This window comes from Chiloscyllium plagiosum, unplaced genomic scaffold (assembly GCF_037043375.1).
Source record: "Chiloscyllium plagiosum isolate Xiang-an unplaced genomic scaffold, Cpla_swu_hap1 HiC_scaffold_42, whole genome shotgun sequence".
Taxonomy (NCBI): Eukaryota; Metazoa; Chordata; class Chondrichthyes; order Orectolobiformes; family Hemiscylliidae; genus Chiloscyllium; species Chiloscyllium plagiosum.
The window spans coordinates 18,196,178-18,210,964 of record NW_028270180.1 but is presented as its reverse complement, the minus strand read 5'-3'; the positions used below and the strand labels follow the sequence as shown (position 1 = coordinate 18,210,964).

The 14,787-nt window shown below is 46.7% G+C and overlaps 1 protein-coding gene across 4 annotated transcripts in view; it reads left to right on the top strand.

The window, feature by feature from the left end:
- Window positions 1-8,715, top strand: part of LOC122542439 (talin-2) — a 354,392-nt gene extending 345,677 nt beyond the window's left edge. For all 4 annotated transcript variants that reach the window (XM_087982138.1, XM_087982135.1, XM_087982136.1 and 1 more), the window contains one exon: window positions 6,972-8,715. In XM_087982138.1, coding sequence (XP_087838264.1) covers window positions 6,972-7,100 — 129 coding nt within the window. In that variant the 3' untranslated portion in view covers window positions 7,101-8,715. The remainder of the gene's footprint in view (window positions 1-6,971) is intronic.
- The last annotated feature ends 6,072 nt before the right edge of the window (window positions 8,716-14,787 follow it).

Below are 14,787 nucleotides of genomic sequence, written 5' to 3'. Positions count from 1 at the left end.
CCATGTACATAGATCCCTGAAAGTTGCCATCCAGGTGGATAGTGCAGTTAAGAAGATATATGGTGTGTTAGGTTTCATTTGTACAGGGATTGAGTTCCGGACCCGCAATATCATGCTGCGACTATACAAAACACTGGTGCGACTGCACTTGGAATATTGTGGACAGTTCTGGTCCCCATATTTCGGGAAGGATGTGGAAGCATTGGAAAAGGTGCAGAGGAGATTTACCAGGATGTTGCCTGGTCTGGAGGGAAGGTCATATGAGGAAAGGCTGAGAGACTTGAACCTGTTCTTATTGGCAAGAAGAAGGCTAAGAGGGGATTTGATAGAGACATACAAGATGATCAGAGGATTAGATAGGGTGGACAGTGAGAGTCTTTTTCCTAGATTGGTGACGTCAGCATGTACGAGGGGTCATAACTACAAATTGAGGGCTGATAGATTTAAGACAGATGTCAGATGTAGGTTCTTTACGCAGAGAGTGGTAAGGGTGTGGAATGCCCTACCTGCTAATGTAGTCAACTCAGCCACATTAGGGAGATTTGAACTATCCTTAGATAAGCACATCGACGATGATGGGATAGTGTAGGGGGACGAGCTGAGAATAGTTCACAGGTCGGTGCAACATCGAGGGCCGAAGGGCCCGTTCTGTGCTGTACTGTTCTATGTTCTCTCCCCCAATATCTCACTGTCGCTCCCCCAATATCTCACTGTCTCTCTCCCCCAGTATCTCACTGTCTCTCTCCCCCAGTATCTCATTGTCGCTCCCCCAGTATCTCACTGTCTCTCCCCCAGTATCTCACTGTCTCTCCCCCGGTATCTCACTGTCTCTCCCCCGGTATCTCACTGTCTCTCCCCCAGTATCTCACTGTCTCTCCCCCAGTATCTCACTGTCTCTCCCCAGTATCTCACTGTCTCTCTCTCCCAGTATCTCACTATCCCTCTCCCAGTATCTCACTGTCTATCTCCCTAAGTATCTCACTGTCTCTCCCCCAGTATCTCACTATCTCTCCCGCAGTATATCACTGTCTTACCCCCCAGTATCTCACTGTCTCTCTTTCCCAGTATCTCACTGTCTCTCCCCCAGTATCTCACTGTCTCTCCCCCAGTATCTCACTGTCTCTCCCCCAGTATCTCACTGTCTCTCTCCCAGTATCTCACTGTCTGTCTCTCCCTCTCCCAGTATCTCACTGTCTCTCTCCCCCAGTATCTCACTGTCTGTCTCCCCCAGTATTTCACTGTCTCTCTCCCCCAGTATCTCACTGTCTCTCTCCCCCAGTATCTCACTGTCTGTCTCCCCCAGTATCTCACTGTCTCTCTCCCCCAGTATCTCACTGTCTCTCTCCCCCAGTATCTCACTGTCTCTCTCCCCCAGTATCTCACTGTCTCTCTCCCCAGTATCTCACTGTCTCTCCCGCAGTATCTCACTGTCTCTCCCCCAGTATTTCACTATCCCCAGTATCTCACGGTCTCTCCCCCAGTTTCTCACAGTCTCTCCCCCAGTATCTCACTGTTTCTCCCCTAGTATCTCACGGTCTCTCCCCCAGTATCTCACGGTCTCTCCCCCAGTATCTCACGGTCTCTCCCCCAGTATCTCACGGTCTCTCCCCCAGTATCTCACTGTCTTACCCCCCAGTATCTCACTGTCTCTCTTTCCCAGTATCTCACTGTCTCTCCCCCAGTATCTCACTGTCTCTCCCCCAGTATCTCACTGTCTGTCTCTCTCTCCCCCAGTATCTCACTGTCTCTCTCCCCCAGTATCTCACTGTCTGTCTCCCCCAGTATCTCACTGTCTGTCTCCCCCAGTATCTCACTGTCTGTCTCCCCCAGTATCTCACTGTCTGTCTCCCCCAGTATCTCACTGTCTCTCTCCCCCAGTATCTCACTGTCTCTCTCCCCCAGTATCTCACTGTCTCTCTCCCCCAGTATCTCACTGTCTCTCCCCCAGTATTTCACTATCCCCAGTATCTCACGATCTCTCCCCCAGTATCTCACGGTCTCTCCCCCAGTATCTCACTGTCTCTCCCCCAGTATCTCACTGTCTCTCCCCAGTATCTCACGGTCTCTCCCCCAGTATCTCACTGTCTCTCCCCTAGTATCTCACTGTCTCTCCCCCAGTATCTCACGGTCTCTCCCACAGTATCTCACTGTCTCTCCCCAGTATCTCACGGCCTCTCCCCCAGTTTCTCACAGTCTCTCCCCCAGTATCTCACTGTCTCTCCCCCATCTCTCTGCTTTTAAATTACTCCCCAAAAACCTACCTCCAACCAAGTCTTTAGTCATCTATTCTTGCACCAAATTGTATTTGGTTCCACCTCCTGTGATGGACCTGGTGATGGTCTGTTATTTTAATGCAGATTGCTGAAACATAGAAAACAGGAGTAGGCCATTCGGCCCTTCGAGCCTGCTCCATCAGTCAATATGATCCCATCTGATCATCCAACTCTCAACAGTCCCCTTTTCCTACTCGCACCCCAAACCTTTTGATTCCTTTCGGCCTAAGAATGATATCTAATTTTTTCTTGTAAACGTTTAATGTTTTGGCTTCATCTCCTTTCTGTGCCGGGAAATCTGGGTGAAGAAATTTCTCCTCCTCTCTGCCATAAACAGCTTCTATATCGTTAAACTGTTCCAGACTCTCTGCTCATTACAAAGATCCTTCCTACATTTACCCTGTCTAATGCTTTTAGAAGTTTTTGGTTTCTATTAGTTCTCCTTCATTCTTCTCAACTTCAATGAATATTGTTCTAACTGATTCAGTCTGCCTTCCTCCATCAGTCCTGCCATCCCAGGATTCAGTCTGGTAAAACTTTGTTGCACTCCCTCGATAGCTAAACCACCCTTTCTCAGATAAGGAGACCAAAACTGCACACAATGTTCCAGGTGTGGCCTCACCAGGCCCAGTACAATTGCAGCGAGATAGCCCTGCCCCTGTAATCGAATCCTTTTGCTATGAAGGCCAATGTAGGGGCTAGTTTAGGGGACCAGGAATTCAGAGTACTGGTCTAAATGATAAGATTCTTGGTAGTGTGGATGAGCAGAGAGATCTTGGTATCTACGTACGTAGATCCCTGAAAGTTGCCACCCAAGTTGATAAAAGGCGTACGGTGTGTTAGCTTTTATTGGGAGAGGGATTGAGTTTCACAACCATGAGGTCATGCTGCAGCTGTACAAAACTCTGGTGCGGCCGCACTTGGAGAATAGCGTACAGTTCTGATCACTGCATTATAAGAAGGATGTGGAAGCTTTGGAAAGGGTTCAAAGGAGATTTACCAGAATGTTGCCTGGTGTGGAGGGAAGGTCTAATGCGGAGATACTTGAGGCTATTTTTGTTAGAGAGAAGGTTGAGAAGTGACTTAATAGAGACATACAAGATAATCAGAGGATTAGATAGAGTGGACAGTGAGAGGCCTTTTCCTTGGATGATGATGGCTAGCATGTGAGGACTTAGGTGATAGATATAGGACAGATTTAGGATAGTTTCTTAACTCAGAGACTAGTAAGGGTGTGGAACGCACTGCCTACAACGGTAATAGACTCACCAACTTAAGGGCATTTAAATGGTCATTGGATAAAAATGGAATCGTGTAGGTTAGATGGGCTTCAGATTGGTTTCACGGGACAGCACAACATCGAGGGCCGATGGGCCTGTCCAGTGCTGGAATGTTCTATGTTCAGTTGAGTTTGGGATTATGGTGCTTCTTCACCCCCTGCTACACCTGCATGCTCATTTCCAGCAACTGGTGCACAAAGACACCCAGGTCTCATTGTATATCCCTCTTTCCCCCTTTGATAATAATTTGCCTTCCTGTTTTTGCTCCCATCGTGGATAGCCTCACATTTATTCATGTATTTGACCACTTACCCAACTTGTCCAAATCACACTGAATCCCCCTCACAGCTCACCCTCCACCCAACTCTGTGTGTGCTCTGCTAACTTGAAGATATTATACATTGTTCCCTCATTTAAATTATTAAAATATCTTGTGAATAGCTGGGTTCTCAGCCCTGATCTCTGTGTTACCTCACTAGTCACTTGTTGAGCTTATACAGGACATTGGTGAGGCCTCTCTTGGAATACTGTGCCCAGTTCTGGTCTCCCTGTTATTGGAAGGATATTATTAAACTGGAGAGGGTTCAGAAAAGACTTACCAGGATGCTGCCAGGAATGGAGGGTTTGGCTTATGAGGAGAGGCTGGACAGGCTGGGCCTGTTTTCACTGGAGTGGAGGAGGTTGAGGGGTGATGTTATAGAGGTTTATAAAATCATAAGGGGTCCAGATAAGGTGAATGGCGGATGTCTTTTCCCTAGGGTGGGGGAGTTCAAGACTAGGGGGGCATATTTTTAAGGTGAGAGGAGAAAGATTTATAAAAAACGGGAGGCTATTTGTTTCCATAGAGAGTGGTTCAAGTGTGGAATGAACTTCCAGAGGACGTGGTGGGTGCGGGTACAGTTACGTTGAAAAGACATTTGGTTAGGTTAGATGGGCTTCAGATGGGTTTCACAGGACGGCGCAACATTGAGGGCCGATGGGCCTGTCCAGTGCTGGAATGTTCTATGTTCAGTTGAGTTTGGGATTATGGTACTTCTTCACCCCCTGCTACACCTGGACTAGGCCAGACCACTCAAAACATTCTTGAGCCGGCAATCCAGACCATAACTTAGCAAGTTGTTTCGGTAAGTGTACAGTGAGAATTACTCAGAGTAAGGTACCAGGTTTTAAAACAGACAGAAATTTATTCACAAAATTACACAACGAAACACAAAGAACAGAATAAAGAACCCCTACAGAGCTCAGTCTGTCCAAACTAGACTTAGGTATGCTGTTCTGAATATACACAACAGTCCCAATAAGCAAACACTCTTAAAAACCAGTATAAATGGAACAGATGCTTACAGGTTGAAGTTAGATCAGCAGAAGAAGAGAGAGAGAGAGTTTCCACACAGCTCACTGTTGAACTCCCAACTAGTTCTGGACTGAACTGAACTGCTTAGCTAGAGAGCTGCCCACTGCCCTTTCGTTATACAGGTCACTTCTAAGACATGACCACTTTGGCCTGAAGTCTCATCTGTTTACATATAAACAAAAGGCCTCTCAATACTCTTTAATCTCTCTACCAAACCAGACTGATTGGCACAGGAAGCTGTTTACGACCCCTCTGAAAAATACCAAGGACACAGTATCCTTGAGAAAAGGAATAGCTTTTAGAAAAAAGGAGCCAGCTTTGTGACAAAGTCCATGAATAAGAAATGTTCGGAGGGACATGGGCCAAGTGCAGGCAGGTGGGACTAGTTTAGTTTGGGATTATGGTCAGCATGGACTGGTTGGGCCGAAGGGTCTGTTTCCGTGCTGTATGACACTGAGAGTGGCTGCCACTTGGGAAAAGGGCCATTGATTCCTAGCCCTTGTTCCCTGTCTGGTAATCAGTTCTCTGTCCACAGGATATAGATAGATTAGCGACTTGGGCACAGAAATGGCAGATGGAGATTAATCCACACAAATGCGAGGTGATGCGTTCTGGATGATCAAATTTAGGTATGAATTCTACTGTAAATGGCAGAACGCTGAGAAAGGTTAACATACAGACCGATCTGGGTGTGCAGGTCCACAGTTCCCTTAAAATGGCGACACAGGTGGCCAAGATGATTAAGAAGGCTCATGGCCTGCTCACCTTCATTGGCTGGGGCATGGAGTACCAGAGTCGAAGAACTGCGGTGCTGGAAAAGCACAGCTGGTCAGGCAGCATCCAAGGAGCAGGAGAGTCATCGTTTCGAGCATAAGCTCTTCATCAGAACGTTCCTGATGAAGGGCTTTTGCCCGAAACGTCGACTCTCCTGCTCCTCGGATGCTGCCTGACCGGCTGCGCTTTTCCAGCCCCACACTCTTCGACTCTGGTCTCCAGCATCTGCAGTCCTCACTTTCTCCATGGAGTACCGAGAGTTGGCAAACCATGTTGCAGCTATATCAAACCTTCTGTTAACCTGCATTTGGAGTACTGTGTGCAGGTTCGGTTGCCACACTACCAGAAGGAGGTGGAAGCTTTGGAGAGAGTGCAGAGAAGGTTCACCAGGGTGTTGCCTGGTCTCAAGGGCATCGGCCTATGGGGATAGACCGGGATTGGCCATGGGGATAGACTGGGATTGGCCTTGGGGATAGACTGGGATTGGCAATGGGGATAGACTGGGATTGGCAATGGGGATAGACTGGGATTGGCCATGGGGATAGACTGGGATTGGCAATGGGGATAGACTGGGATTAGCAATGGGGATAGACTGGGATTGGCCATGGGGATAGACTGGGATCAGCAATGGGGATAGACTGGGATCGGCAATGGGGATAGACTGGGATCGGCAATGGGGATAGACTGGGATCGGCTATGGGGATAGACTGGGATTGGCTATGGGGATAGACTGGGATTGGCCATGGGGATAGACTGGGATTGGCTATGGGGATAGACTGGGATTGGCCATGGGGATAGACTGGGATTGTTTTCACTGGACAGATGGCGGCTGAGAGGAGACCTGATGGAGATCTACACAACTGTGAGAGGCGTAGACAGGGAGGATGGTTAGAGACTTTTTCCCCAGGGTTGTAGTTTCAATGACAAGGGGGCACAGGGTTCAAGGTGAGAGGGGGAAAGTTTAAGGGAGATGTGTGAGGCAAGTTTTCACGCAGAGTGGGAAGAGCCTGGAATCCACTGCCAGAAGAGATGGTAGAAGCAGGCACATTGGTGACATTAAAGAGGCATTTGCATGATTCCATGTATAAGGAGGGAATAGAGGGCAGACTGAATAAGGGCAGAAGGTTTGTTTTTTCGTTTAGTTAGGGCATGATGATCGGCACAGGCTGGGGAAGGCCGAAGGGCCTGTTCCCTGTGCTGTACTTCTCTTTTGTTCTTTGTGCCCCAGTCCCTTGGGTGTTTAACTTGGAGTCCGTCTCGGTTGGCAGTGACCATTGTTTTCTCCGGCAGATCATTGCAGCCCAGGAGGAGATGCTGAGGAAGGAGAAGGAGCTGGAGGAGGCTCGCAAGAAGCTGGCGCAGATCCGCCAGCAGCAGTACAAGTTCCTCCCGTCGGAGCTCCGTGAAGATGAAAGCTAATCGTCAACGGGCAGGACGGGATCTCGGTCCCTCTCAGAACTTGAGCCATCTCCGAGCGGAAAACCGGTCGCTCTGGCAGACCGCCGCGGCTGGGGGAACTTTTGCATCAACCCGGATTTACCCAATTGTAGATTGTAGTCAGAAATATGTTAGTTTTAGTATTGGCTTCCTCTACTCCCAAGGCATGCATGCACTAAAAATACATATCAGGGACGTTGACAAAGATGAATAGGGCCAGACCACGTTCTGTGCAGGAGGACGATGCCCAGACACAGAGCTGTACCTTGGACGATCTGAGTCTGTCTGCTCCGGTGATGTAGGAAGATGAAAACCATCCTGTGGATAATGTTGTTGGGGGGGGTGGGGATGTCGCGCAGCCACGTGAGCTGAGGATTTTCTGAAGGGGGTCAGGGGGAGGTTTAATCCACATCGTCATCATGTCTTCCTGTTCAGTGTTCAACTGACCCCGACCCACTGAACAGCAGGACGGGCAACACGGTTTGGGGTGAGATACCACCCCCCCCCACCCCATCTCTCAGAAAACCTCATCGATTTGTAACCCCCCCCCCCACTTGCCCCAACTCCTCCACCCCCCCACCCAGGGTTGCGTTCTGTGCAGCCAATGGGCGACACGTCCCACTGAGGAAAAGGAAAAGTAAGAGAGCAAGAAATAAATAAAACAAAAAGCCATGTTGTGTTTACAAACCTGAGTGCTCGGTCAAAGCAGAATCCGGGCGTGCGCCAGAAAGGCAGTGTTCTTAAAATAAAAAGAAAAGGGGGGTGCAGGGAGAATTTCAGAGCACGGTTCCAAGTTCATGTCATATTTCCATGTGATGGGTACCCCCCCTGGTGCGCCTCTCCATGTCTGTACGCTTTGCCATATTAGCTGCACGGTTGCTTTAATTTGACTTTTCTATTGCCTACAACAGCTGCCTCTGTTATTCTACTTAAACCACTGAATGGCACCAAGTTCCTCTACACTTGTCTATTTTAAGTAGTGTTCCTGAAGTCTTAATCCCCAGGGGAGCTGCCAGTTTAAGCAGCACTTGGTTGCCTTCTGTGTTTCTCCATCTGATTTTTAGCCCACCAGAAAGCTGCAGTAAGCTGAAATCCCCTTCTGGATATTGCATTCCACAGAACTACACCAAGTCGTATTGTAACTCTCAGTGTCACAGACTTGCCTCTCTCCCAGCCCGGGCTCTGTCATCTCAGTGACCCTGTTCGTCTCTAAGTTCCAAATGTAGAAACATCCGTCTCTTTTGTTAAGTCACTGAGAAATTTGAACCATTGTTTTTTTTTCTTAAAGAAATGAATGAAATTTAATGCACCGAAATTATTCCTGAAGTGTTGTCGCATTGGCCTTTAGGTTTGAGTTGTTTTGAGATGGTATGTTTGAAATGGAAGGTGTACCTGCAAAATCGATATGCTGTTTTCTTCTCCGGTTTGCAAGTTCCCATTGGCTTGCCTGACCTCCTATGACCCAAAGTTGAAATGAAGCATCACTTATAACTGCCATGACAGAATGTATTACTGTATGTAACATAAACTGCTAATTTATCGGCCACAAAAACTATTTTTTGTATTCACAGAAATAAAAAAAAGATTTCAAAGGAAATTCAAGTCTTGGGCGGGGTTTTCGTCAAGTAAGGAAATGTCCTCATAATCTTGTGTGACCATTGGGACTGCTCTCTCACCAGAGAGAGAGATGGCTGGTGGTGGGTTAACCTGAGGGTCACCACACCTCAGGCAAGGGGAAAGGTTGAGAAGGCACGGCCTTCTGCCTTTATTACTCAGACCGTTGAGTTTAAGAGTTAGGATGTCATGTTGCAGTTGGTGAGGAAGAAGGGCTCATGCCCGAAACGTCGATTCTCCTGCTCCTCGGATGCTGCCTGACCTGCTGCGCTTTTCCGGCAACACGTTTTCAGCTCTGATCTCCAGCATCTGCAGTCCTCACTTTCTCCTGCAGTTGGTGAGGAGTACTGTGTACAGTTCTGGATGTGAGTAAGTTGGAGAGGGTGCAGAAAAGATAAACAAGAATTTTACTGGGCCTGGAGGTGTTGAGTTATAAGGAAAGGCTGGATAGGCTGGAGCTCTTTTCCTTGGAGTTTAGGAGGTTGAGGGGTGACCTTGTAGAGGTTATGAAATCGTGAGGGGCATAGATAAGGTGAATGGCACAGGCCTTTTCCCCAGGGGGGGGAGGAGTTCAAAACTAGAGAGTATAATTTTAAGGTGAGAGGAAAAAGATTTAAAAGGGACCCGAGGGGCAACTTTTTCCACACAGACAATGGCTCATTTGTGGAATGAACTGTCAGAGGATGTGGCGGTTGCAAGTACACTCACACGTTTAGACAGGTACATGAAGAGGAAAGGGTCAGAGGAAAACAGGCCAAATGACTATTTAAATGACCTTAAAGTTGGCGAGTCTACTACTGTTGTAGGCAGTGCGTTCCACACCCTTAGTATTCTCTGAGTTAAGAAACTATCCTAAATCTGTTCTATATCTATCACCTCTCAATTTAAAGCTAGCCATCATCATCCGAGGAAAAAGCCTCTCACTGTCCACTCTATCTAACCCTCTGATTATCTTGTACGTCTCAATTAAGTCACCTCTCAACCTTCTTCTCTCTAATGAAAACAGCCTCAAGTCCCTCAGCCTTTCCTTGTAAGACCTTCCCTCCATACCAGCCAACATCCTGGTAAATCTCCTTTGAACCCTTTCCAAAGCTTCCACATCCTTTCTATAATGCAGTGACCAGAACTGTCTGCAATTCACCAAGTGCAGCCACACCAGAGTTTTGTACAGCTGCAGCATGACCTCATGGCTCCAAAACTCAATCCCTCTACCCATAAAAGCTAACACACTGTATGCCTTCTTAACAACCCTATCAACCTGGGTGGCAACCTTCAGGGATCTATATACATGGACACCGAGATCTCTCTGCTCAGTAAACATGGAAAAAGAAATAAAAGTTCAACATCACGCTCTGTCAGTCCAAAAACGTGATTGGGGTGACCCCCATGTGCCCATCGTTCCTGGGCAACTTTAGCTTCCAGCCTGCTAGCACCTTGGTCTTTAAAATCCTCGCCTGTGTTTTCAAATCCCTTCCCTGCCATCTACACTGGGGTCTGCAGTCACTGTCTGAGCTGAGGCTGCACTGCTCTGAGTCTGCTGTCTCCACTCGGAAGATAGCAGCTCAGACTGCAGTGAGGTACTGCTCTCTGCAGTGACCCCACCTCTGGGATGTGTGACCTCCCTTCTGGGAGCAAGGCAGTGAAAGGGTTACACAGGTAAAGAACATGTTTTCCCTCTGTGAGCGGGGGCTAATCAACTCTGCCACAGAAACCAGTTTGAGGCTAAAAACATGAAATGTTTTGCAAGAAGGAATTAGATGTAGTTATCATAGAGTCAATAGCGATGTACAGCACAGAAACAGACCCTTTGGTCCAACCCGTCCATGCTGACCAGATATCCCAACCCAATCTAGTCCCATTTGCCAGCACCCGGCCCAGATCCCTCTATTCATTTACCTATCCAGATGCCTTTTAAATGCTAAGGGAGGGGTGGATGTTAAAGGGTGTGGGGAGAAAGCAGGAACTGGGGACTGAGTTAGATGATCAGCCAGGATCATATTGAATGGGGGAGCAGGCTTGAAGGGCCACATGGCCTCCTGTGTTGGTGCCCAAGCTGGGTCAAAATCCTGGGCATTATCTGACTCGCCTGCAGCACTGAGGGTGCCCCTACCCCCTCACAGACTGCAGCGATGACATTCTCATCATCTTCCCAACAGCAATGAAGGCTAGACAACAGATGCTGGCTCTCACTAGACTCTGTTTGAGTCTCACAGTGCAATCAGTTGTGTAACCATGCGTTTGATTGAACAGAATAATCTTTGGAGCTTTAATTTTTTTTTAAAACATGCATGTGGAAAGAGTGTGAAACAAGCCTGCGATACCCAGTCTCTGAGAATCAGCAGTGTGATAAAGCCGTGATAGTGGGGAGTAACGGTACCAGCTGGCCTGGGAGGAGGAACAGGCTGAATATCTGCAAGCCAGCACCTCTGACAGTGCAGCAGCCCCTCAGCACTGCACTGTGACTGTCAGTCCATTGAATATTCAGTTGTTGGGACCAACTCATTGTCATCTGCCCCACAACCCTCCAGTCCATTGTGCAATCTGTCTCACAGTTCGTGTGTCGGTGTACATATTAGATTAAATTACTTACAGTGTGGAAACAGGCCCTTTGGCCCAACAGGTCCACACCGACCCTCCGAAGAGCAACCCACCCCAAACCCATTCCCCTACATTTACCCCTTCACCTAACACTACGAGCAATTTAGCATAGCCAATTCACCTGACCTGTATGTTTTTGGACTGTGGGAGGAAACTGGAGTAAACCCACACAGACACCGGGAGAATGTGCAAACTCCACACAGACAGTTGCCTGAGGCAGGAATTGAACCCTGGTCTCTGGCACTGCGAGGCAGCAGTGCTAACCACTATGCCACCGTGCTGCCCATACAAGATACATGACCATCATTGTGTCAGAGTATGCAACCTGTGGATATAAAAGTCTCATACTCCATCTTACCCCAGGATCACTTGAACATGGGCATGCTACTGAAAGCATGGGATTCTCACAGTTCAATGTCAGCCTGGGCACTTATAATCTGTTCAGCTATAACACAATGTTTCTGTTCCTGTGTAATTCTGCATTATAAGAATATTGTGTAATAGCAGCACCATTTAAACCAATGGGAGTGGAAGTGCGTTATAGCCAATACAGGTCAGGAAAGTTCACATTCCACAAATAGCGGTCTAAATACTTCAACCGTATTATAGCCAACTCACGTTGGAGAAACCGACTGTACATGTTTATGAATGTAATAGGGTGTGAACCTTTGGGGTCAGAGATGAGAGAGAGCAGGCCAAAAACTGGACATGGATATTGAATTAGTTTTATTGTCACATGTACTCAGATGAATACAGTGAGGAGTTTACTGTTGCCATATTACAGCGCCATCTCAGGTACAGAGGTACTTAGATATAAATACTTAAGATCAAGTTCTTCGGAAACAGAAAATGATTAGAAAAGTGAAGAAATAAATAGTCCAGCATTATGGGTCTTGGGAATAAATGAGGAAAATAAAGAAGAAAATTGTGTGGATTATCAGTTTTTCCCAACCCATTCAAGCCAGCACCAAACCTCAGCAGAGAGCCCCACCACTTCACTGCCATCTGCATCAGCCACCCCCCACCCTCAGTATAGGGTCGCCCCACATTAAGGTACCATCTCTCTGCCACTGGTCCTACTTCGTTGACGTTGCTGTGATATAGCAGGGCTTGCTGTTTCCAATCTCTGATTGATCTGACTCCCAGAGGAAACAATAAACAGAACGGGCAATCTTGGGCAATCTCAGAAGTAACGCATGAAGATCCCTCCTCAACTCCCTGGATTGGTCAAGTAACATCTGTCATACAATCACGAGCCTTTATTCCTCTCAACATTTCACAGCTCGGCTGCGTTCTGTTTCATTTTAACGAATAGAGAATTTTTGCTCTTATAAAGGATGTTTCCTTCCTGGTACTGGTACTGTTCCGTTTGGTCAAAGTATAAGCTGACAGTGCCTGTGAAAGTGAAACCGCAGGCTAAGATAAGTATTGGCTGTTGACTGAAGCTTTCTTAGGCTTCAGGAATGGGAATGCAGTTAGTGGCTGTGACCATCTCTTTGTGTTTTGATCATTGTCCCTCTCTATTCCATAGTGTGTTCTGTCTCACGGTACATGTGTCAGTGTACCTTTAAGAGACATGGCCACGACCATCATTATATCAGAACGTGACCTGTGGGTATAAAGTCAAGATTAGAGTGATGCTGGAAAAGCACAGCAGGTCAGGCAGTATCCGAGGAGCAGGAAAATCAACGTTTCGGGCAAAGCCCTTCATCAGGAATGAAGGGCTTCTCCAGCATCTGCAGTACACATTTCTCTATCTTACTCTATCTTACCCCAGGATCACTGGAGCATGACATGCTACAGAAAGCATAGTAATCCAAGCTGTTTAATGTTAGCCTGGATACATATGTGTTTGTGAATGTAATATTTGCATTTGTAACAAACGTCTTTTGGGTTTTTCTATACCACAATATCTGTGTTCAGTTTTTGATTTATAGATCTTTTTAATTGAAAGAAAAGGATTTTTTATAAAATTACAACAATAAATCAACAAAAAAAACACTACTTAATATATGTAAAAACAGCATCAAGAAATAATAACGCAAATAAAACACAACCATACTCATGTGCAAGATGAACAAATCAGTAAAGGCAATTAATAAATAAATAAATGAAACAGCTCAGCACAATTAGCTCCCGACCCCCGAGAGCATTGAGTATTACACATAAATTAAGTTGAAATTCTTCCTTCGAGGGCATCACGTTCCCTAAATCAGATCATCATAGCTACACAAAAGCCCAAGTTAAAATGGCAAATAAATCAACATCCGGATAATCCAAAAAGGGCTACCATATCTTATAAAAATGTTCAGTTTTTCGGTGTACCATATTCATAAGAAAGTCCAAAGGAATATGGCCCATGATTAGTCTACACCAATCCGACAGACCCAGGAGGGTTTTCAAAGACCCAACACATCAGAATATTTTCCTCGCACAAAAACTGAGAATATTAAAACGTTTTTTTTTCCCATGAGTGTCTAAAGAAGATAAATTGGGTAGGCCCAGGAGAAGAGAGATAGGGTCCCTCTTCACTTCGATCCCCAAGACCCTCTCTACAGCATTCCAATTTGTACGGAGCCTGCAGCAAGACCACAGACAATGAGTGAGCGTAGCGATACTTATTTTACACTTAGGACTTAATGAAGATGCTCCCATCTGAAATTCTGCGAGATTGTCTGGGGCCAAATGGACCCGATGCAGAATCTTTAGCTGCACAGCATGGATCCTATTACAGATCGAAACCTTTCTCACATTTTCATAAGTGTTCTCCCATGTCTCCATAGAGATCTCAACCCTTAGCTCTCTCTCCCAGCACCTACAGAGCCGCTCAATGTCTTTTGAAAGATCACCCCCTAACATAAGATAGAGTAGAGTCACAGAGCTGTACAACATGGAAACAGACCCTTCGGTCCAACCCGTCCATGCTGACCAGATATCCCAACCCAATCTAGTTCCACCTGCCAGCACCCTGGCCCATATCCTTCCAAACCCTTCCTATTCATATACCCATCCAGATGCCTTTTAAATGTTGCAATTGTACCAGCCTCCACCAGTTCCTCTGGCAGAGAGTACTTCTGGCATGAAGCATGTCTTCTCCATGACAGATTTGTAGGAGTCAGTTAAAAGCGTGGTCACTTTCTGAATCCCTGACCTGAAAAAAGTTCTCTGCTAACTAAACCATACTTATGGGTTATTTGGTCAAAGGGCATCAGCATTTCACCTTCAAATAAATCACTGTGTCCAGTTTTTAATGTTACAAGGGATAGCATATGCATTGGCTCATCAGGTAAAATCCCCTGTCAAAGGCAAGACACACATCACCTCCAAATCTCTCAAAGCTTTCGATTCCATGCTCCTGCTAATAACAAATTATCCCAGGCCTGAGAAAGCGGCACTCGACCTGAAATGTTAACTTTGATTTCTCTCCATAGACACTGCCAGATCCACTGAGCTTTCC